Here is a 27,884-nt window from a genome sequence, read left to right on the forward strand (position 1 = left end):
GCCATGTGATGTTGCACCTGTTTTTGACTCTTGGTTTTGTGCTTTGAGTGTGTGAAAGTTCACTTTTGCCACCCAATTGATATTCCGCATTGCATTTTTGCATGGACCTTGTGTCTTTTTCTGATTGATGTGCTAATGGAAGGAAGGAATAGTGAGATTTAGAAGCTGGAGACAAAAAGTAGTTGCCTTTGTAAAAAGTGGTACTTTTCTTTCTTTTCTTAAAGCAAATGTTCTGCATTTAAAGCGATTAAGAACGTTACATTTGTATATTGTATATATTCGAGATTTTGTGTTTTGAGGTAAAGAGTATGTATTTAAAGAGTGTGAAAAACAACTTATATCTGCATCTGAATTATTGTGTTCGATTTTATTACACCACTTGCCTAAAATTGGTATTGATGATTAAAAATGTGAAGGGGTCTAAGGAAGGAGGAATGTCACATCATGCTATGAAATTTTTAGCTGCAAAATCGTTACAAAATATGCGTATTTTAATTTCCCTTTGGAAGCAATTTTTGGCATTTTGTTCATATTTAACAAACAAGCTGCAAGGTTATTGTCATTTAATTAAAATATTGGGGAGAGTAAGAAATTGGAAACCATTTTCAGGTTTCAATTATTGTAATTAAATAATATTAAAAAAAGAAAAACATTATTGACACATGACCAATAGATTAGATGAACTTTGTTTGCTCTTCTGAGCAAGTTTGTTTTTGAATTTAGTTTGGTATGTTTATACACCAAAATAGTGGAATAACTGATAGGTGTATTATTGTCTATATTTTCATGTCAATTATCCTTTGGTTTTGTTAAAGGATTGGTCTTAAAAGAGCCTTATTATTTTTCTTTTCTCAATTTAGCCACATTGTGCACTAAAGACGTTTTTTATGATAATTGACTTTTTAGAGGAGTTTTAATGCATGACCAATTGGAGAAGGAAACTAAGAAGTTGGAGATCATTTTGTTTGAATTTCATATATTTTTCATGGAGCCAAACATTTCAGTTTTGCAAATCATTCTCGCGAAAATTACATTCATGTCATAATTGCGCAGTTGTAGGAGATTGAAGATTTGAAGGCTTTCACAATTTTTTATGGTGATGTGACATATATGCTTGGAAATATATGATACAGGTACAGATTTCCTATTTTTTTGAAATTTTCTAGAAGGTGGAACAACCGTAATTTGGCGTGCAAAGTAACTTACGTGTTTCCCAAGTGAAGAATGATTCTTTCCCAGTTTGTGTGTGATGATTCTTCACTTGTTTGTGTTTGATGTTGTTTAAGTTTTTGTTTCTTTTTAGGAGGGTTTTTACGAGACCTTTTCGAATTTCTAGTATAAATAGAGTGCCCTAAGTTTATGCAAAACGAAAACTAATCAACAACATCAATTGGATTAATCAACGGATAGGTAGTTGAAAGCTAGATTGGATTATTAGCCTTGTTCAAAAAAGAAAAAGAAAAAAAGATTGGATTATTAGCCGTGAATTCGGTATCGTAGTGTCTTCACATCTTAATCTCCAAAACTCGTCTTCATCATTGTCTTTTGTTTTGTTTACTTTTTAATTCTCTTGTCAATTTTAGTTTTGACCAATCCTTAAATTCAATCACTCATTTGTTTAATTAAGTTTGGCGTAACTATACGTTTAATTGATTTGAACGCAATCCTCGTAGAATCAACGTCTTACATGCATATCTTTACTACAATTGAGTCGTGTGTTTGTGAGTAAAATTAGCTAAAATTAATCTATTATTTAGGTTAATTTAAGTACACATCAATAACTTAGGGCAGAAGGAAATCTTATGGTTTTTTTTGGTACCACAATAGCCTATTTTATTAAGTTTTCTACAATATATATGAAGACTAATTTCTATGAAACATGTTTACAGTCACGTGGTATTTCAGTCCAATAATGCATAGGCACTCGTAAACTTTTTCCAACATAGTAATTTATCATTGAGAACGCTACAATAAATACAGATTGAATTTTTTTTTTTTTTTGGGGGGTGGGGGTTCAAATATACAGATTAGGATCTTGCTCATTATTAATTAGTAACTAATGAAAGATTAAGCGGCGGTTGGAGACTATTTGTTAATTAGCGGCAGGGATTGTTGCGTTGTTCGGGTCAATAGAGATTCTTTTTTACCTTAATACGACGGTAAATAGTAAATACCGCTGGTTGATATTGAATATTAATTTATCTATTTAAAAGATATTGCCGGAAAAAAAAATATATGAATTTTATTTTTTTAGTATAATGATATATTTTAAGTTAAGGGGATAAATAGTTTGGCTAAGTTATATTTGCAAATGAAGAGAAATATCAGTAAAGAAGAATACCACTAAACAAAAATATTGAGTGACAAAATATATATGAATTTGAAACATACCGTCAATGCAAGTCAGGGATTGGTGAAAAAGCCATTTTTCACTTTAATATAATGAGTTTTGCGGTTTTTCTTCAACATGCTATGTATCAAAGCTTGGCATTTTTCATGTCAATTATCCTTTGGTTTTGTTAAAGGATTGGTCTTAAAAGAGCCTTATTATTTTATTTTATTTTCTCAATTTAGCCACATTGTACACTTAAGACGTTTCACGATAATTGACTTTTAGAGGAGTTTTAATGCATGACCAATTGGAGAAGGAAATTAAGAGGCTGGAGATCATTTTGTCTGAATTTCATATATTTTTCATGGAGCCAAACATTCCAGTTTTGCAAATCATTCTCGTGAAAATTACATTCTTGTCATAATTGCGCAGTTGTAGGAGATTGAAGATTTGAAGGCTCTCGCAAATTTTCATGGTGATGTGACATATATGCTTGGAAATATAAGATACAGATACAAGTTTCCTATTTTTTTTGGAATTTTCTAGAAGGTGGAACGACTGTAATTTCCCAGTTTGCGTCTAATGATTCTTCACTTGTCTGATGTTGTTTAAGTTTTTGTTTCTTTTTAGAAGGGTTTTTACGAGACCATTTAGAATTTTCTAGTATAAATAGAGTGCCCCATAAGGAAAACTAATCAACAACATCAATTGGATTAGTCAACGGATAGGTAGTTGAGAAGCTAGATTGGATTATTAGCCTTTTTCAAAAAAGAAAAAGAAAAAAAGAATGGATTATTAGCCGTAAATTCGGTGCACATCTTAATCTCCAAAACTCGTTTTCATCGTTGTCTTTTGTTTTGTTAACTTTTTAATTCATTTGTTAATTTTAGTTTTGACCAATCCTTAAATTCAATCACCCATTTGTTTAGTTAAGTTAGGCGTAACTATACGCTTAATTGATTTTAACGCAATCCTCGTAGAATCAACATCTTAGATGCATATCTTTATTACAATTGAGTCATGCGTTTGTAAGTAAAAATTAATTAAAATTAATCTATTATTTAGATTAATTTAAGTACACGTCAATAACTTAGGGCAGAAGGAAATCTTATGGTTTTTTTGGTACCACAATAGCCTATTTTATTAAGTTTTCTAAAATATATATGACAACTAATTTATATGAAACATGTTCACAATTATGTGGTGTTTCAGTCCAATAATGCATTGGTAAATGTAAACTTTTTTCAACATAATAATTTATCATTGAACTAGAACGCTACAATAAATATAGATTGGAATTTTTTTTTTGGGTCAAAGATACATATTGGGATCTTGCTCATTATTAATTTGTAACTAATGAAGGTTAAGCGTAGGCCTGGCAATTTCTGACACGACCCGATAACCCGACACGACACGACACGAAATTAACAGGTGTTTGGGTCGACACGATAACGAATCGGGTCGTTATCGGGTAATCCGATAAGCACCTGTTAAGATAACGGGTTGGTTCGGGTATACACGTGGGTAACACGATACACGATAAGCAGAATATTATTTTTATAATTTTATAACCCTAAAAAAATACTGTAATAATTATATACATTAATTTTACAATTTTATACCCCTAAAAATTATAATAAATGTATATATATATATTAAGTTAACTATAAAATTTATAATAGTTATAATAATTATATATACTATAATAATTATACCCCAAAATATTAAGTCTATCTATAATAATTATATATATATATATTAAATTTTATAAAAACTATAATAATTATTAATTAATAATTTAATATGCATGATGCATTGCATGATTTTGCATCCATTGAAATTTGATGTGATTTCTTTCCATTCAAATTTCAATAATCAATTTCTTGCCTTTGCCAACTTGCTGCCCTTTTTGAAAAAAAAAATGGAGGGAAAATGAAAATGTTAAGAAAAGTTGAAAATAAAACAAAAAAGTGAGGGAATTAGGGAAAGATGTTGGAGGGAAAAGTGAAAATGATAAGAAAAAGTTGAAAAGGAAACAAAAAAGAGAGGGAAAAATGAAAATTAATAGAAGTGGTGAGAAATTTTTTTTCTTTTTTTTTAAGTTATTAACTTTTTATCACACACATGACTATCATGACATATCTCACTATTTTTATAATGACACACGTGACACGTGATGTATGTACTATTCCGTGAACCAGTCAATTATAATTTATACATACAAAATAAATAGATTTAAATCTACTTAATAAATATATATACACACACACACACGGAACTTGATTGATGGCATACAAATTCTCCAAAACTAATTTCAACGATCCCAACCGTCAAACTTGTTTGTATATGCTTTGAGATCACATCAACAAAAAATCATAAAAAATTAACATTCAGAGATCAAGTAACGGGACAAAACTTTTCAACGGTTATAAACGAAAAATCACGATTTAACGGTTATTTTAACTCCGCTTTTGATGATTTTTTATAACTACACTCCTTGACCCTATATGAATACAATGAATGAATTCGATCTTCAATTTAAAATATTTACACAAGTGGATACCACAAAATCTTATGTTATACTTAATGAAAGTATAAATAAACTCTAAGTGTTAGTCAATCTATCGTTTTACGAATTCTCCAAAACTAATTTCAACGATCCAAACCGTCAAAATTGTTTGTATATGCTTGGATTTTCGAGTGTAGATATAGTACTTGAACGATAAATGTTTTAATGTTTTGAAGTAATATTTATGTGGCAATGTGTGGTATGTGCAAATTTTTAAAAAATATATTTTTTTCTTAACGGGTCATAACGGGTCATAATGGGTCGGGTCACTTTACCTGTTGGGTAAAGTGACACGACCTGTTAAGGACCCGTTAAGATAACGGGTGTGACACGACACGACCCGTTAAGATAACAGGTGTTACACGAAAACGACACGAACACGATAGACACGACCCGTTTGCCAGGCCTAGTTAAGCGGCGGTTGGAGACCATTTGTTAATTAACGGCAGGGATTGATGCGTTGTTCGGTGGCCCCCATCACCAAAGTATGTGGTGTTTTTGGGGCCCAGCTTCTTCATCAAAATCAAACGCGTAGGATCTCCCCACCACGTGAGACACGATGTTTCGTCAAAGAAAAAGTCAGACTCTACGGACACGTGTACGACATTTACTGGACGATTAAGTTATTAAAAATGTGCCTGAACGAGGATTTTTTCCTGATTTTCTTTATGCCGATTTCGGAGATTCTTAATTGTGTTATTCATCGTATATTTGTCAGATATTGTTTATGTTTAATTTTAAATAAAAATATTTAAAATAATTTTTAATTAAACGATATACGATAAACGGATACGATTTAAAAATTCTTAAGATCCTTACAAAAAGAATCTAAAAAACATCCTCATTACCTAAATTCGAATTCCTTAATTATTACGTGTACAAATTTTTTTGCAGCTGTTATGAGGGTCCGAATAGGCGAACCCGGACCGGGTTTGATTAAAACGGGAGGACTAGGAGGAGGATCCACAGGGAGTGGTGGGATGGAGGGAGGATTTTCATTGAACCAATATGCCATCAAGATGGCTTCTCGGACCTCCAATACTATGTCATGTGGAGGACCAAAACATATGAATAATGAACTTGTTTGAAAATGCTTTAAAAATAACTAAAAGCGTTTGTGGTAGAAATATTTTTAAAACAAATTTTTAGTAAAACTGCAGGTAAATCATATGAAAACACTTGAAGTGTTTCCAGTAATAAGCACACGTGCTTTTGATACCCATAAACATTTTCTTTAAAAGCGTTGTCATAATAATACAAGTACTCATAAAAGTGGCCCTTTACAATTCCAAGCATCCAAAGAACTACATTACAATTTTCTCTCTATACACGATTCAATTTGATATGAACAATTCACTGTATTATTGGTGTATGGCATCATGAATTAAATCAGTACAAGCTGCACAACAATTCTAAGACAGCTTGATTTGCATTCATCGGTACGAGTTTTGAAACGAACGATGCCTGCCCTATCACGGAATGTAATACATTGGATTCGGAAGCTTGAACGAGCGGAGGGCGACTGAGGTACCCAGCAAATCACTCCACTGGTCTCCGGAATTCCCAAGCAGTCTATATCCCTCCCTTTCCATCTCACTCCTCTTTTCGGACTTGTAAATTATCGCCAATTTCTCGTGGTCATCAGCGGACCTGCATAGTACATAAAACAAACATAGGATTCAGAATTTCGAATGGCCATTATGAAGCTGGTACAAGGACCTAAAGTAGCACAATGACCTAAAGTCAGAAGCTTTATGATGGCATATATAATGAGCATTGTCTTAAAAAGAAAGCTTCGAGTTTACGCTCTCTATTCAGACACAATCATCAAATAACAGTGTCATTAATTTGTCTACTCAATTGACGAATATCAGCGTTAGAATGACGTGAAAAACACATGATGCAATGATATTTACAGATTTACAAAAAGGAAACTAAACATTCATCCGGAAACCAGGATGAAATCATCAGAACTGTGCACCAACCACCTCTAACAAAGCGATTGGGTCTAATTATCAAACTAAATTCAAAATAGTTAAAGCCATCGTTTCATCTTAGATAACACGCCCATAGGGGAGGTGTGCCCTTAATAGTGATGTGTGCTAATGTATATGCGCATGTGCAGGACACAACTAAAAACTAAATCATATTTTCATGTGATTGAACCAACATTCTTCCATTTCAATCATTTATGTTTGTACCATACTTGACCAATCCCGAAACTACCAAGCACCGGTCAACGTCATACCTTCAAGGACCCACTGAAAGGTTCATGTTGAGGCACCCTTGTCGAAGCACAAGAGTTTCCCTCCAACCAGGAGGTCAACCACATCGCGACACATGTCAACGTCAGAATAAAACTCATAGAGTCTCACATCGATCGCGGACAAAAGCTAAAGACTCTCCTCAACTATAAAAGGAGACCATTCTCCTCTGATTAATCCCTAATGTCATTAATGTGCTTAAACTAGTCATTAGAACTCACTAATGATGATTATGCTTGAACCTATGTATTTGTGTAAACCCTTCATTATTAATGAGAACTCTTCTACTCCGTGAACGTAGCCAAACTTAGAGTGAACCACATACATCTTGTGTTTGCTTCCCTATCTCTATCTCTTTACATATATTATCCTCACCAGTGACCGGAGCAACCGAGCAAAGGTCACAAACTTGACGCTTTATGTTGTTCCAAAGTCTCACTGATTTTGTGCATCAACAATTTCTATTTCTAACTAAGTAATTATGCAAGAAAGTGACGGATCTGTACCCCACCCCAGGTAACTGCAATAATGGAAAAAGGATGGAAGGACGATCGACATTATAACAAAAAGACCATGGAAGAAACTGAACACTTCATCTATTCTACTCCACCGAGAGCAGCCTGAATGATGAAAAGAAAAACGATTATTCATGCTAATGCTAAGCCTATAAAGTTTGTCTATTTTTAACAGTCACGATCCTGCATTGTTCTTAGTTTTCACATGTCCTACTCCTACACACAGTTACGGCAACAAGACAGGTAACCTAACATTTCTTCAAAATTACAACGATTACTCATGCTAAAACATCAAATGCAATAGAAATATGGGTACTTATACTAGTCAGGCAATGCAATACAACAATTCAGCTCCATATCAATTCATAAGCGACATTCGTACTCACCTCAAAATAAGCTTATGCCATTCTCGGAATCCTGCATTGTTCAGATTCTCAACAGTAACCTTCCTTTTCCCTTCGGTGCGCCCCGTGAGCAAGAAAACCTTAAAACCCAAACCCAAGACCTCTTCATAGAGTTTCAAGCTGGACTTTATAGCAGGTGCCATGGCCTTCTCAACCCACTTATCAAACTCCACCGTATCAAATACCTCCAAGCTACAAAATTACACACAATATCGGAATATCCACATCAGCACACAAATATGTCATCAAAAAACGAAAACCCAAACCAACAGATCATGATAAAATTCAATGAAATTTAGAAAACAGGAGTCTGGTTATACTTTTTTAACAACATAAACCTTTCTAGTTGATAGATTCAATATATTATCAGTGTTCCAAGTTCCTACATTCCAATTTACTTTCGAAATCTCGGCTATAAAACCGCCTTCTACAATTCTCAATTCAAATTTTCGTAATAAGAATTCTCATTCAGGTAATTCAATTTGTTGAATTGAAGAGTCTGACTGAATTTCTAGTATTCACAAGTTGGAACAATGAAAATTAAAAATTTGCTACACTTTCTAATAAACCAAACAAAATTTAAATTTCTCAAAGGGCATGTTGAAGAGTCATACCCATAACCATGGTCAGCATAATAGGGAAGGTTGGAAAGCAAAGTGTCATCAATGTCGAAAATCCACACATCCTTCCCGTCGCCATTCAATTCAACACGCTTGGCATAAACCCCAGCCTCCTTAGACACCCTTTCGAGATCGAATTCGTAAGCCCGACCCGTCAAGTAATCCTTGACATACTCGGCGCACTCCTCCGGGATTGTTTTCCAGGGATTGACATTGTTTGCCTCCACAGAAAATCTCCAGCTGTCGCAGTGTAATCTGAGCTCATTCTCCAAATCATTGAAGTGGGCGGCGATGTCTGGGTATTCAAGGATCAACGGCCGCGGCAGGAGGCGGGAGTCGAAGGTCTCGTGAGAAAACGCCACCGGAAGCAGGGAAAAAAGAAGGAAAGTTTTCAAAAAGTTCATGGTGGTCGGTGGAGAAAGACTGCGAATTTGCATGAATTTGGGGAAATTAGATTCTGGGTATTGGAGAAGATCGAATAAGATTTTGTGGGTATATGTGAAAAATCGAGGGAGAGAATATATGAGGAAAGCGAAATCTGAGAGAAAAGGAAAATGTGTTTCTTGGCCTGCGAAGGAGAAAACCGTAATGGAACAGTAACCTCTTAGGCTTTGGTTTCAAGAGGAAGTGTTGCGTGCGAGTGAAGTAACTGTAGAGAGAGAAAGGAGAGAGAGAGAGAGAGAGAGAGGGAGGGAGGGAGGGAGGGGAAGGAAACAAGAAGATTTGAAAGTTGGGTTTTTACAGAGGTTGAATAGTTGACGGAAGAACCTTGAGATGGAGCACGTAAACGGACATGAATTGAATGGGAGAAAGATCCTCAGATATTGTGGGAAATGTGGGTAGTGGGACCCATCCTCTGGTGGCAAGTGGGACCCATCCAGAGGGTCCAGGGGAGCCTTTGACATTTTATATGACTAAGCCCATATCAATGAGCCGAAACCCATTAAGAATCAGGCCCCCAAGCCTGCGTGATATATGAATAAGAGCCCAAACCCAAAGAACAGACCTTCAGGTCAATGTTTTAACAAGGGTAGAAGGTAATTCGCTTTTACTCTATTAATACATATTTCAAAACTTCAATTGTGTCCTCCAAATTTTCTATATTAAAAAAAAAAAAAAAAAAAAAAAAAAAAACTCATTATGAGAAGTACATAATTAAATTTTCGAAGTACCAATAATAGTGGCAAAAAAAAAAAAGGTGTTTCTTGACATTTCCTAGCTTAATTGTGCTGTTTATAAGTTTTTTGGTATACCTGAAACACTGCTATTATGTTACTTTGCTTAAATTATACCTTAGTGAGACTTCTTAACAACCGTACACTTATATTATAACATATAAAATAGTAACACTACGTATTCCTGGTTGGAAAAGGAAAAAAAATTGGGATTCACACGTGTTTGAAAAACCAGAGCAAAAACGCCACAACCTCTCCTTTTGTATTATTGAATTGCGGTTTCAAGAAAAAAATAATAAAAATAACAATAAAAACAAAAATAAAGTTACCTTTGATAATTTTACAAAATATTTTTATTGTGATCGTTTTTACATGTCTACGATTGGAGTGAAGATTTTTCTTCCAAACGACAGAAACTGGAAAGTGAGTAGATGGATTCTCATTTGGAGGCCTCCGGTTTCGTTTTCTCGCCCTTCGGTGGAGTAAACATGAAATTACCAGAAAACATAGCTTCTTTATCTGCACATCCGAATTACAACGTTATATCTCGTCAAGAGATGAGAGTTTTTGTGCAATCTCAAGGGAAACAAATTAACAACATCAGAAATACCGAACGCGGAACAGGAAACGCAAAGAACAAACAAGGAATACCTGTTAACGACAGGCAACAAAGTTCCCGGCGAATATATCTTGCCATTGCCTGCATGTACACAAACTTTCATTTTAACTCTATGCATCATATGGGAGAGTTATTAGTTAATGCTAAACGCTGTTGAAAGTGTGCCGGTCAAGGAAGAGAACATGCCTGGACTGCTCGTGATGCATCTCCAGTTGGTTGTGATGAACCATCGTCGGAAAAGACATTCCTGCAACATCAGTGCAGAAGGTTAATATGTATCCCATGATTAAATGTTTGATAATTTTTATGTTGGGGCTCGGGAGGGTTGATGCTGTATTTACCTCCATATCACATTTTGCAGATCATCCAGTTTAGCCTCTGGAAGCACGGCAGCATCATAGGCAACAATATTTCCATAGAATATCTTCTCCAAATCCTTCATCCATCTAGACAGTAGTAAGTTCACCTGAGATTTCAAGGGTAAATTAATCAATCAGCATGCTTAACGGTAAATCCTATGTTCTCCTAATGCTGAAGTCTCAAATATTATTAGCCTCCAAGTATGTTGACCGAGCCAATTAATTAGAAAATGTGCATAGAAGCACAAGTATGTAACGTCAAAGATGTTAAACAGCTTAAAGGTAAATCCTATGCTCTCATAACTTCTTATGCCAGAAGGAAAAAAGTTCAAACCCAAGGGCGTTGAATAGTATAACACAAAGAAAGGTTATTAGCAACAGCTTATTGAGTTCTTTTCAAAGACGGATGAACTCGATTTGATCTAGAAAAACCTCACGAAAAAGCAACTAAACTGTCAATATTGAGTTCAAAGCAGAATATTTAGGTTTAACTTAAGGGAACATACCCCAGCCTTAGATACTCTAAGTTCCACATCATGATTGTAAATCTCATATATGTATTGCCCGAATTCAACACCATCCTTTCCCTCTTCTTTCAACCGGCATAAGCAAAGCCACATATGAAGTACAAGTAGAGAGAATGTTGTCTTAAAGGTTTTCTCCAAATTGAATACTGCACATTTAGGAGAACAGTTTAGTTCCTACACAGAACTATGTAAGTGAAGTTATTTCAAGTAAAGTTTCCTAACACATATAGACAGTTTCCTGGGCCAAAAAAATAGAAAATTCTCATCTCCTACAAAAGGTGAGAATAATTTAAAAATGAAAAAGATAAAATGGTTGATTCTGTTACATTGATTATATGATGTGGAGGTGTTACTGCACAAACGCGGAAAACCCAAAACATCCTTTTTTGGCTACAAAAAAATGCTTCCACAAAAGATAGCCCATTCCCCCTTCAAACTTATGCTCATTTGAAAATTAAACCACCCCCTCTGATCAGGAGAAAATAAATTGAGAGGAAGAAATGACCTTCATAGATGCCCGGTTTATCAACTTGTGAAACAATTCGCTTATACACAACATTGGCCCCTCGAATAGACTTGCTTTGTTTGCTATAAAACAGCAACATCGTAAGAATCGCACGCCTAAACCTCCCATATTGTGGCTCATCAATTCTCAATGGGGAGTCCGGGGCCAAAGCCAATGAGGAGGGCTTAGACCAAAACACTTTGTCCAAATTTACCTGTCCAACATTGTTACCCAAAGTCTCAACAATGAACTGATTCCAGAAACCTTAAAACGATAAAAATATGCAAACATAACCACAGATACACGAACACGAGAAAACACGTTCGCCATTAGTGATTTAATTTCAGGATAATCTATGCCCATGAACAAGAAAACCATAAAACCCAATTCAAATTACAACCAATAATTACTTAAATCAGCAAGCTTGATTACTATAACCAAAGGGGTAGCTCCAAATCGTACCACTGGCTCGGCAGGGAGAGGTTTTTCCACTGTAAAAGCCGTATCCGGAGCCACCGCAGCAGTAGCAGAAGCCCTGGCATAACTTTGGCGCGAAACAACATAGAATTCGTTTCTGAGATTCAGGTTCTGCTGCGTACCCAGCCTCGAGAGCTGAGCAACAGCTCTGCTCCATCTCGGCAGCATCTCCAGCTCCCTGTTGGATTCACAGAAACATTTCTTCAAACACATACGGGGCAAAAAACACCGTACAGATATTCATCTTAAACAGATTAATCGATCCGAATAACAAGAATTCCAGGATCAATATTTTCTCGGGAACCAAACAGAAAACAAACACAAATCAGTTTGAAAATCGGTTGACAAGGAAATGTGCAGGTACCTTAGATTGAAATTTGAAAGGTTTTGAGTTGCAGTTGATGGAAATGCTTGAGAGTTTTGCGAGTCCAAAACCCTACAGTGGAGTGCGCGAATGAGAAACAGACCGGAAAGGAGGAGCGCGCGTAGTAAAAAAACTAACGGCGGAGACTCCGTAGGTGTGGAAGTCCGGCGAACCCCATGTTCTCTTTCACTTTTTTTTTTTCTCTCTCTTTTTTCTTCCAATTAGAAAGGGCTTGTTGTTGTCATTGTTGAAGGCCTGTATCCGATTCCATCGAATAAGCCCAATGGGCCGACCACATGCTCATTATATTTCCATATTCCAATGATGCTTCCACGTCGTCTTATGCGTTTACTAAGTTAAAACGGTGAGAAAATTGAACTCTGGCCATGACAATTTGATATCGTTATTCACTAGAGTTGAATCTAAATTTAGGATACAAGAAACTAACTAGTGAAAGTTTTGATTGCTTGCTGAACTAAACCCCCAACCAAATATATAACTCACAGAAGGTTGGTTTTAACTAGAAAGTTGAAACAAACACATTCATATGATTGTCTGCTAAGTACAATTAAAATAATTAAAGGTGCTTTTGATGAAAATGTTTTTAGAACAAAACATGATAAAAACGTAAGTGAACCCTGAAAACAAATACTTGGATTGCTTCTTTCAAGCAGTTCAAGTGCTTTTGAAACCCAAAAAGATTTTTTCTAAAAGCGCTTTCAGTCTTTTAAAAGCACTTCCAAACGAGTTGTATCTGAGCATATCGCGCTATGCAGAGTGTAAAGTAAATGGTAATAAAGATAGACTAGATGAAGCGGTTGCCAAGAGAATTGCAAAGAAGCAAATACTAACTTTGAAAACTATATGCAAATAAACCTACAAAAATTCAAAGGCTCAACCTGCGGGCTGCGCCTATATACATACACCACCACCATCTATAATTCGGGTGCTGTCCGAACCATTCTGTAAACTAAAACGTCAAAACTTTTACAGTTCCGATCGGACCGCACGTAAATGCGTTCCTAAGATGAGGGATCCTGCGTAGGCGTCGGTAAACAGAGCAAAACGACCACTGGAATGCGAAAAAGCTCGGCCAACGTCAGCGTATGAACTGCATTCACAGATACTCCCTGAGGCTTTCACCACTCATGGTCTCCATATCCTTGAGAATCGACTGTGCAAGAGATTTAACAGGGAGCTCCACATCCTCGAGCAATTCTCCCAAGATCGGAATGGTCTCAGGCAGGAATACCAGATACTCTTCTCTCAGATGCTCCAATAAATACTTAACAATTCTCAGGCCCAAAATTCGGGTCCGGACCTTGTCACTGCGTGTCTGCATCAGCACCTGGATTCACAATATAAAAGCGTAAGGACACACACAAACATGTAGGAAGAGAAGCTTAATCTTTGAACTAAAAGAGAGAAAATTGAAAAGACTAGAACAACCAAGTGTTCGGCTACTTTAAGAAACCTAGGTAAAGTCCAACTTCATATGAATGTGTACGGTGACAAAGACAAGATCGAAGTAGAGATTTGTGTATATAAGCGTAAAATATCATGAAAAGGAAAATCACCTCATAATTCAAGGGCTTCCATAAAAGGTCACTTCCTACAGTCACAGCCATTTGACCAATACAAACAACCAATAAATTATCAACTTCCTCTACGGATGGTATGTCTGGATGCTCTTCTAGAGATGATGGTGGTTCAGCGACAAGCTGTGAAACAATGGGTTTCAGAAGAACCTGCAAATACAAGCGGCTTTAATAAATAACAGAAATGATGGCAGAACATAATGACACTTCAAAATTCTGAAAAGCAGCGTGTCTTCGAGACGCTATCATTCATTCCAAGGCCAAGAAGAGGCTCAAGCCTAAAGGAAAGGTTGGTTCCAACAACTCAAATGAAAATTCTTGGTAGAAGACCGAGAGCACATACAAATTCATAAACTGAGTGTGAGACAGTAACATAGTAGCATACAGCACGCTGAAGAAACATAAAGAGTTTCTGTTATCTTCATCTATACTATAAGGAACCTAGAGACGTGTGCATCTCTTTCTAAACAGTTTTGCCCGAATACATGACAAAGTACTGAGAGAGACAGAGAGAAAAATAATAGAAGGATGTCAAGCAATTATTCACATCATAACCAACTGAATACAAGTGGATAGATTAAAAGAAAAAATGGTTGAAATTTTCGAAAAAATATTTTAATTAAAGGTTCTCTCCATTAAAAATTCCCTTTTCCCCTTCTCTTATCTCTCCTGAGTCCTGACTATTAATTAGGGATCAACGACATCCAATATAAACAAGGAAAGTATACACATTACTTATCCTTGTATACCAAATTTGCAGGAAAACAAAAAATGGACTGACCTGAAAATTTGAAGAGTCCAAGAATTTCAGGCTTCTAGTATCATAAAGAAAACACTTGTGTAAAGATGATAACACCAAAGCCCTGAGATGCCAATTTCCAAGCAACATACTGTTGTCCTTCCCTTCCTGAATCTTAGCCTTCTTTTTTCGTATTGAACCAGAAGTATTTGCATCTCCAGAAACAGTAAGGTAACGCACACAACCCTCCACCAAGTATTTGAAGTAAGGAACAAAAAGAGATCTGCAGTTTAAATGAGATTTAACATAAAATAAAGCATGAATTCACTTGAATTATCAGCCCCCTAAATAATAAGGAAATCAAACAAAATAAGACTTTAAAAAGGTGATTCAATGATCAATCCTAAGATGCAGAAAGTTAGATCATCATAGACCAGCTGAATCCAATTAATACCAATTTTTACCAACAAGAACGCACAAAATGCAATGTGGAGAAAATAACCATTCCTCGTCGCAGTCATTCATCATATATTCAAGCTAATCTCTGAAATCAAGGGCCCTAATTATAAACCAAATTCACAGATTGGCACCACGGATAGACACAGACATACACAAGGGCAATCAAATCACTACAACAAATATAAGTAACTTATGGCTATTGTAAGCACAAACAGGAAGAACTGACTCACCGATGGTTCTCAGCAAGTTTATTTACCAGACCATAGAAAGATATGGCCCTAGATATATTTCCTGTACATGCAATATCTTCCACATCTGACTCTGCCCAATCAATACTCCTAATGAAAAGAGGCTTGAACAAGCTTTCAGTGAGTTTCATAGTGAGAGCAATCATTGCATTGAACACAATCTTCTCTACATCATCAATTTTCTGAACCAATGCAGGATGTTGGCAACGTAGATCAAGAGCAAGCAAGCAGAGGTCAAAGATCTTAGCATGGTAACCACTAACAGATGATCTATCCATTCTCCCAATCAAGTTTTCCAGCATTCCAAAATAAACTGCTAAGCTCGAATCACCAGACTCAACTGTACTAGAGTATATTTTCAGCAAAGGCGGTAGGGCAAGTCGAACCTGGATAACAGAACCCGAATTGATATAAAGTGAGATGACACAACAAAGTGTAAAACCTTTTTACTATAAGCAACAGAGAAAAATAACTAATTGACGGTAAAAATTATTAAGATGCTTACAGGGATATTCTCGGTGATGAGCCTTCGTACTGAGTCAGCTTTCATTTTCAGCTTCGGATCAGACCCTGACGCATAATCAAGATCAAGCACTATAATTCTTGTAATTTCTTCAAGATATGGGTTCAAGAAACCTCCTAGCTTAACCACAACAGCCTCCAGAGTGACTAGAATTGATAAAATAAGAGATTCCTTTGGTATCTGTAATGCAATATCCGTGCCATCCACACCAGATATGGTTTTCATATCTGAAGATAAAAACATTTTGCGAGAAATCCTAATCAAATTTTCCATTATGTGAGGAAGCTCAGAGAGTGCCCTGGGGCCGAGCACATTAATCAAAGCACCAGTTGCTTGAAGGCAGCTAGAGGACACTGCCAAGTTGTGCATACTAATATTTTTTGTAACATATGGTAGACACTCATTGAAGATGGAATGATTAGAAGAAAACCTATGGGCCAGAACTTCTAGAGCCAAAGCCGCTGCCACCTTCAAGGAGACTTCCTTATCATCTGATGAATTATCAATTAACTGAACAATTTTCAAACACAAACTGCGAAACGATTCAAGAGAATTCTCATCTAGATGCTGCCACCGATCACTGGAAATGGATTTATGTTTTTGCTTTGGTCGGACCATGTCATGCTTCCCAACTGTTTCACACAACAGTCCAAGTGCCTGCCAAAAATTGAACTTAATGTGAAAAAAATAACAACTACCTATCATAATTCAAATTGTTATTACAAGGCACATGTAAGCAAAGACTCTATTAATACACCAATAACCACTATCCGACTGCTAATCTATATCATGATATGATTACACTGGCAGTGCAGAACAGGGAATTTCATCAGTAGTACCAGAATATCTCCCTTTGTGCATGTTGTTTCAAGATTTTCTTGCGACGAAAACCATTATCAAGTATCCCGTTATTGAACTATGATGAAGTCCTACTGTTTACACTTTCAGGCCGAATCATTTTTTACAAGATTTCCAATTTTGTCAAGCCACAGTAAAAGCAGAAACAAGTGCCTAAAATGTACAGTCACACAAATTGCAGTTTTAACTCAGTTGTCAATGATGTATCATTATACTAAGCAGCATCAAAATCCTACTCATCTTTTTCATATAAATATAGAGACACACATATATGTATGTAATATGTATGCATGCATATAGTCATCTATAAGTCCTAGAAGTAGAATCCAATAAGTACCTTCTTTGCCACATTTCTATCTCTATGGCCAAGCAACTTAGTGATACCACTGAAGTGTGTGTGGGGGATCATGACCACTGTAATCATCCTTAATACAGTATGCATGCACTCCTTCAGCGCTTTTCTAACAGAAACATTGATACTCTTTTTCTTCCTTGTTGCATCAACAAGTTGCTGGATAGAGACAACCTGCTCCATGAGTTCTTCCAGCGTAGCCTGGATATTTCAGCAGAAACAGTTACTCACCCTTAACAATATATCAACTTTTCTAAGGGAAAAATATTCATAACGATAAGGTAGACATTTGTTGATCAATATAACAGAACTCATCATTATTAATTAGCCCATTTAAACTAACATTCTTGTTATATTGAACTCATTTGTGCAAAATGGGTACCTGAATCTTTTCTGGATCTTCCCCTGATGCAAGCTTGAATGCAAACTCTGTATCTTGCAATTTGTTTAAGGTGAATCGCATAGCAATTAATAATTCAATAAACAGTTCTTGCGACTGAATACCAGCTCCTATTTGTTTAAGCATCAAAACCAAAGGGGGAAGCCATATCATGCACGAATATTGCTCACATATTTGGAGACCCAGAGAATATTCCCATTCTCTCTGTAATGAGGCTGTGGAGCTATCTGAAGTATGTGTGTTCTCAAAGCAAGATAATCCTTTTCGTGTAACCAATGAACGGAAGAGAAGGACAAGTAATGAAGCCAAACTATTTGCCTCTCCCAAGGTCCTGCATATGAACATACAAAATAAGCGGAAGAGAAAATAAGAAAAAATTCATTAGTGTTTAAACCAATAGTACCTCAGTAGGTATACAAGGATTGATAGCCTTCTATGCTCGGCAACTTCAGGCAATACATTGATAAAAATCTGAAAAGCAAATGAAATCACAACTTAGTTACGAACATTAACCCCATTGCAAGTTGCTTACTTCACCATTGAAAACAGTGACAAATATTACCTGGAGCAATTTGTCATTGTTGCCTGTCCCAGATAACCAGCATGGAACAACTGTGGATATAAGATCCTCAAACACATGCTGTGAATGGCTGTCAATCTACACAATAACATAATAACCATGACTATTTTACACATTGAGAGAGCAGAACTCAAGCCAGAAGTTGAAAGTGCAAGGCACAAAGGCACAATATTAGCTAGTTAAAAGCAGTAAAGTAAATCAACAAACCTGTGTGACTGCTGCTTCACCAATAACAGTAAAAATATCCAGTACATGCTCCAAAACTTTTTCCGGAATAATCTTTGTGACAGAGGAAATTAGTGAAAATACATGGTTACGAGTAACTCCATCTTTCGCTGAATGGGCACACTCAACCAACATTTTTACATCAATCTCATTTAATATGTCATCCTGCCACAAATTAAAGAATACTAAAATAAAGAAACGCAAACTACAAAACATTGTAAAATTATGGTACAGTCAGCATTTCCAAATAACAAATTCAAATTCCAAATATCGTAGCATACCCCCAGTAACACTGAATGTGTTAGAGAAGCACAAATATCTTCTAGGATTATCAGCAGCAGTCTGTTGTATGGAACTTATTGTGCTCAAGGAGTCAGATTTGCTAGAAGGGACTTGAATAAACTTTTCATCCTGGTCAAGAACACCGTGTACCCACTCATTGGAAAATGTTTTGGAAAGAAGTTTAAATAGTGACCCCAAAAGAGAATCCCTACAACAAACAAATTGAAAGCAATAAGTCTAAAAAGGTATCTAGGCCTTGCTTTCTAGTTTTTTTAAAACAGTGGTAGTATAAGAAAGTACAAACCTGTTCTCTATGTCTTTCTTAAATAGCAAAACATCAAGGACAGAGCCAAGGACAGAGCCATGACATGACAAATCATGGAACTGGCTTGACTTCGGATGACCAACTAATTTCATTTTCTTCTTTCCATGCACTGAACCAGTACCATAACTTCTGTCTTGTACTATGTAATCAAGTGTCCGAATGATAGTAGAGCAAGTAATCTGATACATCCAAATGTATGCAAATGAGTTGTGTGCACAATGGTTCAATGAAAAAACATAAATCAACTCCAAGAGAAAGTACTCAATCTCAATCACATACTTGACGAATGTTAAAAAAATAAATATTAGTTATCTCTTGCATTACATTTTCAGTCGAAAATAGCTAGTTTGACAACATGTGAAGCAAAGCAAAACCAAATAGCACAAAATGAACACAAAAAAGAAAGAGAAAAAAGAGATAGAGGCAGGGAGAGAGAAGAACAAACATTTAACCGCAGCAGCGCTGCTCTAGTTTCGTTTTGTATATCACCATTAGCATTCTGAAATAAAGAAACAAGTCTTCGAAATAGAAGCTCCTGCACAATACAGGAAAATAATGACAAATTTAGCCTATCTGTATTTGCTATCTCCAATTTATGAACAAATCTCTATGCTTCAGGGATATGACAAATAAGAACAGTATAACAATTCACAGGATGTCAATGTTCAGTGCCTACATCTGGAGAGCAGGGAATTCAGGGAATATCGACGAGAGAACTAACATAGGTGCCACATGTTTGTAATTAACCCTTATTAGTGTCCTAAGTACTAATCTTTACTTCAAATTCATAATTCTGGATATAACTAAACACATTTTCTTAATACCAAAAGAGCTCATTGATATTGCCCAAGCAACATACATGCATAATTCTAAAATATAGATAAAAGTTAACCTGTATTTCTGTTTCTAGCCCACTGTATATTTGACTGTTAAGCTTCTGCAGAACAGTTATACAAGGCTGTATAACAGCAGGGTCTTCTGAAGACAAATCATCCAACTAGAATAGCAAAAAGTAATGTCAATACACGTAAGGTAAAAGGATTTAACATTGAAGACCAGGATGCACAACAATCTAGTTGATAGCTTCTCACCTTCAAAGCCTCCAACAAATGATCCTCTGAAACGTGCTTATCTGATGGAGAAGGCATCCATCAGGCATAGCACAGCTCTAGAACAGGCAGAAGCCAAATTTCTCATTACAGAGTATAAATAAGATGAAGCACGTATGCACAAAGTCAAGCTTTGAGAACATTGTTGACTTACCTCCAGTAGATGGCATAGTATCTGAACTTCAATTTTTGACAAACTATGGCTGGAGACATGATCTTGACTGCGTCTTTCCAAAAGCAGTGATAAAAATGACTTCATCTCGCTATCGTGCAAAATGGCATTGCCCATTCCTTTAAGCAAAGATAAAATTGAAAGCTGCCAGAAACAATTGACTTTATTATATCCTATGTATCTGATTTGAAACACAAGAGTAATTATAACTATAAACAGTTGGTAGAAGAGCGGGATTTGAAAGGTAACAGCAGATCAAATAAACAAACCTTTGCATAATCAGGCAGTTTCAGGGCAGAATTTAAAATGAAAGCAAGAATCTTCTCTCTTGTAGATTGATCAACCCTACAAAAAAAATCCGGATTAACTTAACGATCAAATGCATTATTGTCATGCTTGCGAATGAACTTTAGACCATATTAACCACAGCACCAACATAACAAAGCAAACATTTTCCATAAGAAATTCAAACATGGAAGAAATTATTTGAAGTCAAATGTCTTCAATAGCCAAGTTAGAAGCAACAAAGCAAGGCTCATTGTAGATGAATATGTAAGATGAGATAATGATGATGAGCAAAGTAGTTAAACAAAGGCAAATATAACAACACTATATCACCTTAGCTCAATATTCTTTGGTGCCATGAAGTTCTTGTAGGATGGGCTGAGCGAAGAGGCCAAAAGGGAAGAAAGAAAGTTTTGGTCTGATAAGATGAGTCTTTTTTGCTGAACCACTAAGTCCAAAAGCTTACCAAGAAAATGAATCCAAGTTGCATGGTTTCCTGGCATTTTACAAGCTCAGATTAGGCATTTGTCAAAACAAAATCGGAAAGGGTAGAAAGTATTTATTCTAAGTAATACCATTTTTCTTGCTCGAAGTGTCAACATGAGCCCAAAGTGTGAGTAACCCCTCAATACAGCTCATAGCAGCATTTCTTATATCCTGCAAGAAGGGCACAAACCAAGAATAAATCTCAGCAACCAAGTTAACTGCCAGTGCTTGTATCATAACTAAACAAAGAGCATAATTAACACACTTGACAGAAAAAGAAATAGGTACCAAATTAAACGTTTTAATGCACATAATTTGACTCGTCAGCCAAGGAAAAATACAATCACAAAAGAGAAAAGACAACAGAGGTTACCTGGTTACAACTAGCCAATGGAACAAGAACAGATGGAAATTCCGCAAGAAGTTGGACTGGCAATCTAACTTCTGGTTGACGACAGAGATATGCAAAACAATTAAGACTTTCAACTTGGACTGCAAGTGGAACATCTGTAAAATGAATCAGACAACACGTCAATTCAAGATGATCTTTCAGAAGAAAAAAATACAGAGTAATGATAATGCCAAAGAATCAAATGTTCCAAAAGAAGGAAAGCAAAAAAAAGTCACAGAAGATATATCAAAAGGGAGCAGTACACCTTCTTCTGTGAAAAACTTGGGCAAGAAGCAAACAGCGGAGACCTTGCACTTCGTGACAAGGTAAAGAAGGTGTTCTTTGAAAACTTTCTTAAATTTAGAAACTGAGAAAAAGACAAACAAGTCCCTAACCCAGCTAAGCCACTTCTTATCATCATCCTGCAATAATTAAAAAGCATTTATCACATTTAGTAGAGGCAACAACACAAATAAATACACATAGGATACCCATGTCCATTTTTCTACAAGAGGGATCCATGACCACTTAACGTACTAGACTACTAGTCTCAAGAAACAGTCCAAATAAGGAATCACGAACCATGGAGACATTTGCAGGCATCACAGACAAAAATGCCTTCATTAAATTCCAAACTAAGCATATGAGAATATTTGCGTTTAGTGATTTCAAATTGGAATCAAGCTTATCAAGGAACTTTCTGCAATCCCAATCTAGCATCTCCGTATCGAACTACAAAGACATGAAACAACAAAGATCATCAGTATGAATGTAAGATCTGGAAGTTGGAATTTCAGGCTAGCTCCAGAATTTTTCTCATACCTCTTCTATAGAGCTGTCACCCACAGACTCAGATGCTTCCCATTCAGTCTTTAGTGTAGGAAACCCAATTTCGAAAAAGGCCAAAGTTTCAGCAGATTCTGACGCATAAAGAAAAAAATAGAATCAGTATCTTAAGTGCCAAAACAGAAAGGAGAGAGGAAGACCAAGAACAAAATACGCACACATTGATACAGAAGAAGCACAAACCAGCAATTATGCTAAAAAACAAAAAGAATTACAAAAAGTAGGGAGAAGTTATTCAGAATTCAATAGGCAACATATAGATTTACAAATGAAAACACAGACAAAGGGTTCAAAAATCCACCCAAGAGAGAAATTGATTGATTGATTCCTGATCTGGAATGGAAAAAGAGAACATACTGTTCTTCTGAATGAGAAGTGTCTGCAACATCACCAAGAAAAAAAGTGTCCTTGATGACTCGAAGGCATTAGCACTATTAATAAGCCACGGCATAAATTCTTCAGGGTGCAATGAGAACCTGCTGGCCAGACCGGTAATGGTGTCCATGTTAATTGAGGACAGCCTTCCTGGCTGTGATGCCTATGTACAAATTTACAACTTCAGAGTTACTCATGTCACATGAATTACACTTACCACTATCAATAACCATGCATAACTCAAAAACATAAAAAAGGTAGTCAAAATAGAAATAGAGACCACACTCCATACACAGCACACAGCTTTCTAAAAGCTTATTTAACATTTTACCCAACTCATTGTTAAATGAAGAAGAGAATTGAAGACAGCAAGCATGGTGGAGTTAACAACAAGATGACTTACCAACACTGTACCTGAAACGCCAGCAAGATTCCCAAAAAGTGGCCATTTTACCTCCTTAGCTATTTCCAAAGCTTTCAAATTTAACTTCTGTGTCTGCAGTGAAATATAAATCTTTTAACAAAAGTTCAACTTGGTGGTGCAAGAATGGGAGAAATGGAGAATGATTAAATTTGATGTCTTAGACAAAAAGGAAAGAACCTTAGGCAGAGCAAAGAGTAAAGGAAATATCATGGCAGCAAGTGTATTGCAACGGTCAACATTATCATGGATATCAGAACTAGCATTATTCAGGCATAAAACAGCAACATCACATGCTAGACTGGTATTTTCCAAAGAACCTGCAAGAAAATAGACTGAAAATGAGATATTTGCATGCCAGAGTATGGGAAACTCAAAAAGAGAGAATAAAATATGGAGCGAAGGCATCCTACAAATAATTACTCACATGACATCAGAATACCAAAACATTTTTGAAGAACATTATCCAGTGCTTCAACAAGATCGCAAGAATTTACAATAGTGGACAATCTGTCTAAGGACAGAGCGGCCCGCACGACAGTAAGATCATCATCATAAAGCTGCCACAATATGGCATCTTGGATGGTTACAAAACTCTGGTACACAGGAAAATAAAATCATGAACTAAGAAGGACAATTTGACACTGAATGTAACAGAATGCTTATGCATGGCAAGCCTATACAACACCCCCTTCCCTTCCTTTTTGCTCGCAAACACTTCCAGTTTTAAGTGTTGAACACTTTGGTTATATCAACAGTTAAAACCGGAAAGGAAATATTAGAAAGCAAATCCAACCAGATTTATATAATAGCATCTCCCCAAGAAAAACAAACAAATCTTTAAATCTGGATACATTTGCAACTTGGTTGTTGCAGCAACAGTAAAATTGAACAATATTTTCTTTAGATTTTGCAACCACAAAGCTACCTGTGGATTAGTAGCCTTGGTTTCCAGAACACCTGATGTGCCCAATGCAGACAGTATATGACGACGAACATCAGCCTAGGCCACAATACAAAAACACACAATAACACAAGCTTACATTAGGACATTGCTTCCATAACTTATTGACAGCATATGCACTCATACGTAGAAATAGAAATGAGATGATAACCAAAAATACCTTTGGATGATGCAACCCAAACCAAATTTTTGATTCCGAGAAAGTTAGTGACGTGTCCAAATTACCATCCAATATTTTACCCAAAGTTTCATATACTGAGCCCCCTTTCTTAGATTTCACATTCTTTTCCTGTTCAAGAAGTCAATCAGAATACCCTGAACATGAACGAAGAAAGCATGCATGGGTACAGAGAGAGAGAGAGAGGGGTAGGAAACATACATCAAGAAATTTATGAACTGCTGCCTGTAGTTCAGATGGATATTTCTTACTAAGAACAATTAAGATTTTCTTCGCCCAGCTTCCTAGAAGGCAACCAGTGCAGTCATAAGAATGTGCACATTAGAGAAGACAAAACAAGAATGCCCACATATGTAATGATATAACATGCATACCAAAATAAGAATTGAAAACTCAAAACAAAAATACCTGATACTGATGGTGTTGAATTTTTTATTTTCTGTGAATTTTGCAAGCAGGATGATAAGACCTTAGCAACTACATGTTCAACAAAACTCTTAGAAGGAATTGTCTCTAATACCGAGATCAAAGCAAGTTGGCATGATTCATTAGAAGAACTGCAAATAAATGATCATAAGTTAAATGAAACAGGAAGGAGAATAGAGATGTCTACAAGAATAACTGAATACCAAAATTGGATTCTCACCTGTAATCAACCAGAGAATCCAAAAGCACCAGAATGAATCTATCAATATTGAACTCGTTAAACAGTCCGAAAAGTATTCCAGCAATATCCCTTCAAACGAAAGTAGAAAATAACCTTAGGGAATATGAAATTAATTGCAAACACACAAAAGATATGGAACTGTTCGGAAAATTAGTGGAATCAAGAACTACCTAATGTCCATAAAAATCTCCAAACACTTGATTGGAAACATATCCACAGCTTGCAACTGAAAAAATTCATGGAAACTTATAAGTAAAAGAAAGTTAAGAAAATGTATACATACAAGCAGGAAACCATATTACTAAATCATGAAATTCAGTAACTCTTATAAAACGCTTTTAAATGAAGGAATATATTTTTTCTTTAAAACAATTAAAATATAGGGTTATAAAAAGACCACTGGATTAAGGGACACGGACCAAAACCCAGCTAAAAAGATGATCTATTGTAAGGACATCAGACAGTATTCAAGGAGAAATAACACGGCAAAATTCAGGAATAATGCTGCAACCTACTGCATATAAGAACAAAGCAGTACCTGAACAAGGTTGATCAAAGTCATAAGTGATAAGCGAAGCAGCTGAAAATCAGCCAACTCTTTCGTCTCTTCTCGAGCAATTTCAGCAATTGACCTAATCAAACTCTTCACTAGTTTGGGAGATAATGTAACTTTACTCACTAGCAAACCAACAACCATCATGGCTCCAGCCTACAAAAAGAATATATAATTTAAACTTCATGAAAAAGAAAACAAAAATCACAGAGGTACCCCATAGCAAGAAGACAGGAAGATATTAATGTGGCAAAGTAATCAAAGTTCATCCCATCATTCAATATTTTCTGCTTTCCTATTCCTTGTATGTGTCTAGAAAGCATACTATAACTTCTACTTTTTTTGGTACAGTTTGCATAATACTTTCAGGAGATGCTAAAATATCCAAAATGACAATCTGTGGAGCCTCACCTTGTTTTCTGCATGTCCTTTTGTGCCCGCCTCAAGTCCAGAAACAACAAGTGGTAGGATTCTCTGCACAACATCACTGTCAACAGATGTAGCAGAACCCAAAACCTCAATGACAACCGCCATGCAAAATTTAATCACGGTCCTTGAAGGCCGATACTTCTTTGACGGGGATGCCTGCAGGAAAAGAAAAAAAATTCATTAAAAAGAACTTTCCTTTTATAAACAGAACCATGACAATAAAGTAATCAAACAACCAATTACAGTTGCAAGAACTTACATAGTTGCATAAAATCTCCAAAACCCCCTTATCACGAATACATTGCTGGACAATAACATTTCTAGGCGGTGGTGCACCAGAAACCTTTACACCGTCCAGAAATTTCCATTTACTATTTCTGAACCACAATGACATATCAAGTCAATTCTGTTAACTTCAGCAAATGACAATGTACAAGAATTATAACTGACTAACCTCAAGTTAATCAATTGAACTATTTGAACAAAAATGTGCGTGTCATGGTATGGCAAACCACACAAAATTAATTCCTCAAAATTGTAGACGTGAATCCTGAAATTCCCAGATACAAAATGTGATGAAATAACTCATAAATTATTTGAAAAAGAAAATAAAAACAATTGAAATGAACACCTACTTGTATCTTCGTATCAAGTACTCAAGTGTCTTGATTGATGATGACAGTTCAAAGTATCCTGAGAGTAACCGTAAGTATGAACTAATCGAAGCATTAATCTGATTATTATCATCAATGCCCATCAACTCTCTATCCAAATCTTTGCTTTTTTGGCTGAACAAATCATTCTTATAGATTCTAAATCGCTCGTCGACGCTTACAAGGACCTCCAGACCTGAAAATAGAGAATCATATATTCAAGTTTCAACTAATTTATCAGAAAAAATAGAAACTGAACTCTAAATTAAGTTGTTTGCATTGACTCCTTAAAAAATTTAAATCCAAAATGCACACTAACAGGCCAATTTATAGGCATCGCTTGCCCACTTCTATAGCGAGCACCAGCAATTTTCCCTCTAAATTTTCTCGAGAAACAAACGGAAAAGAGAAGAGAGACCTTGGAGTGCTATGGAAAAAATGGTGTGGACATCGATATCGGCAGCCTCTTTTTCGTCGAAGAGAATGGAAGGGCGGGTGAACGGCCTCTTGCTCGACCCCGACGGCTCCGTATCGGCTTGTATCACGGATTTTATGGCTTCTAGCTGAGCAGCAATCGAGGTCGCCATATCTGTCTCTCCTCTCTTTCTCTCTCTAGAAGCTGAAAGATATACTCAAACAATGGAGTTCTCTGCGGAAGAGTCGGACAGCTCCGGAGGTTTCAGGGTTTTGGGTTTGGGGACGCTGACTCACTCTCTCAGAGTCTCAGAGGCGCCTTTGCAGGGGTTTAGGGTTTTTCTTCTTTTTAAAGTTTGCGCCTTTGCGGGTGATGGTGGCGGTTAATGGGTTTATCATTTTTTCGGTCAATTCCATTCGCACACTCTATTTACGCTCTTCCTACCCATTTATAATTTTGAACTGCGATATAATATTATGATTTAGTGATATTTTTTTTATTCTTCATTGATAAATAAGAAGTCTTAGATTTATTCTCGTCAAAGATAAATTTGTATCATATTATTACTAATCGATTGTGATGCTAAACCCATATTCTTCTTTAAATATAGATTATATCGAT

The 27,884-nt window shown here is 36.1% G+C and overlaps 3 protein-coding genes across 3 annotated transcripts; all 3 read right to left on the minus strand.

Moving 5' to 3' along the window:
* Positions 1 to 6,164: 6,164 nt before the first annotated feature.
* On the minus strand, positions 6,165 to 9,263 carry LOC137719399 (acid phosphatase 1-like). Its single transcript, XM_068458438.1, has 3 exons — positions 8,699 to 9,263; positions 8,067 to 8,276; positions 6,165 to 6,551 (listed from the first exon to the last, which is right to left on the minus strand). Exons 1-3 carry the CDS (start codon positions 9,139 to 9,141, stop codon positions 6,374 to 6,376), a joined length of 831 nt encoding a protein of 276 aa, XP_068314539.1. The 5' UTR covers positions 9,142 to 9,263; the 3' UTR covers positions 6,165 to 6,373.
* A 924-nt stretch (positions 9,264 to 10,187) lies between these two features.
* LOC137721161 (uncharacterized) lies at positions 10,188 to 12,932 on the minus strand. The gene is made up of 8 exons (XM_068460269.1): positions 12,731 to 12,932; positions 12,352 to 12,544; positions 11,890 to 12,103; positions 11,364 to 11,530; positions 10,840 to 10,964; positions 10,685 to 10,745; positions 10,531 to 10,579; positions 10,188 to 10,398 (listed from the first exon to the last, which is right to left on the minus strand). Exons 2-8 carry the CDS (start codon positions 12,532 to 12,534, stop codon positions 10,319 to 10,321), a joined length of 879 nt encoding a protein of 292 aa, XP_068316370.1. The 5' UTR covers positions 12,535 to 12,544; positions 12,731 to 12,932; the 3' UTR covers positions 10,188 to 10,318.
* Positions 12,933 to 13,525: 593 nt separating this feature from the next.
* LOC137720726 (uncharacterized protein At3g06530-like) lies at positions 13,526 to 27,636 on the minus strand. The gene is given in 40 exon segments (XM_068459836.1): positions 13,526 to 14,078; positions 14,308 to 14,478; positions 15,110 to 15,350; positions 15,757 to 16,160; positions 16,280 to 16,954; positions 17,493 to 17,708; positions 17,890 to 18,238; positions 18,311 to 18,378; positions 18,470 to 18,565; positions 18,695 to 18,877; positions 18,994 to 19,050; positions 19,052 to 19,202; positions 19,299 to 19,498; positions 19,765 to 19,854; positions 20,212 to 20,316; positions 20,411 to 20,485; positions 20,583 to 20,744; positions 20,870 to 20,945; positions 21,219 to 21,381; positions 21,461 to 21,542; positions 21,745 to 21,878; positions 22,028 to 22,184; positions 22,345 to 22,494; positions 22,585 to 22,682; positions 22,966 to 23,146; positions 23,387 to 23,479; positions 23,585 to 23,724; positions 23,832 to 24,000; positions 24,333 to 24,407; positions 24,529 to 24,657; positions 24,748 to 24,830; positions 24,955 to 25,103; positions 25,193 to 25,282; positions 25,384 to 25,439; positions 25,752 to 25,922; positions 26,178 to 26,351; positions 26,455 to 26,572; positions 26,650 to 26,745; positions 26,831 to 27,044; positions 27,267 to 27,636. Coding segments are annotated over 40 exon segments (6,441 nt in total). The 5' UTR covers positions 27,436 to 27,636; the 3' UTR covers positions 13,526 to 13,847.
* Positions 27,637 to 27,884: the final 248 nt, after the last annotated feature.

The sequence above is a fragment of the Pyrus communis genome, chromosome 16 (assembly GCF_963583255.1).
Source record: "Pyrus communis chromosome 16, drPyrComm1.1, whole genome shotgun sequence".
NCBI classification, from domain to species: Eukaryota; Viridiplantae; Streptophyta; class Magnoliopsida; order Rosales; family Rosaceae; genus Pyrus; species Pyrus communis.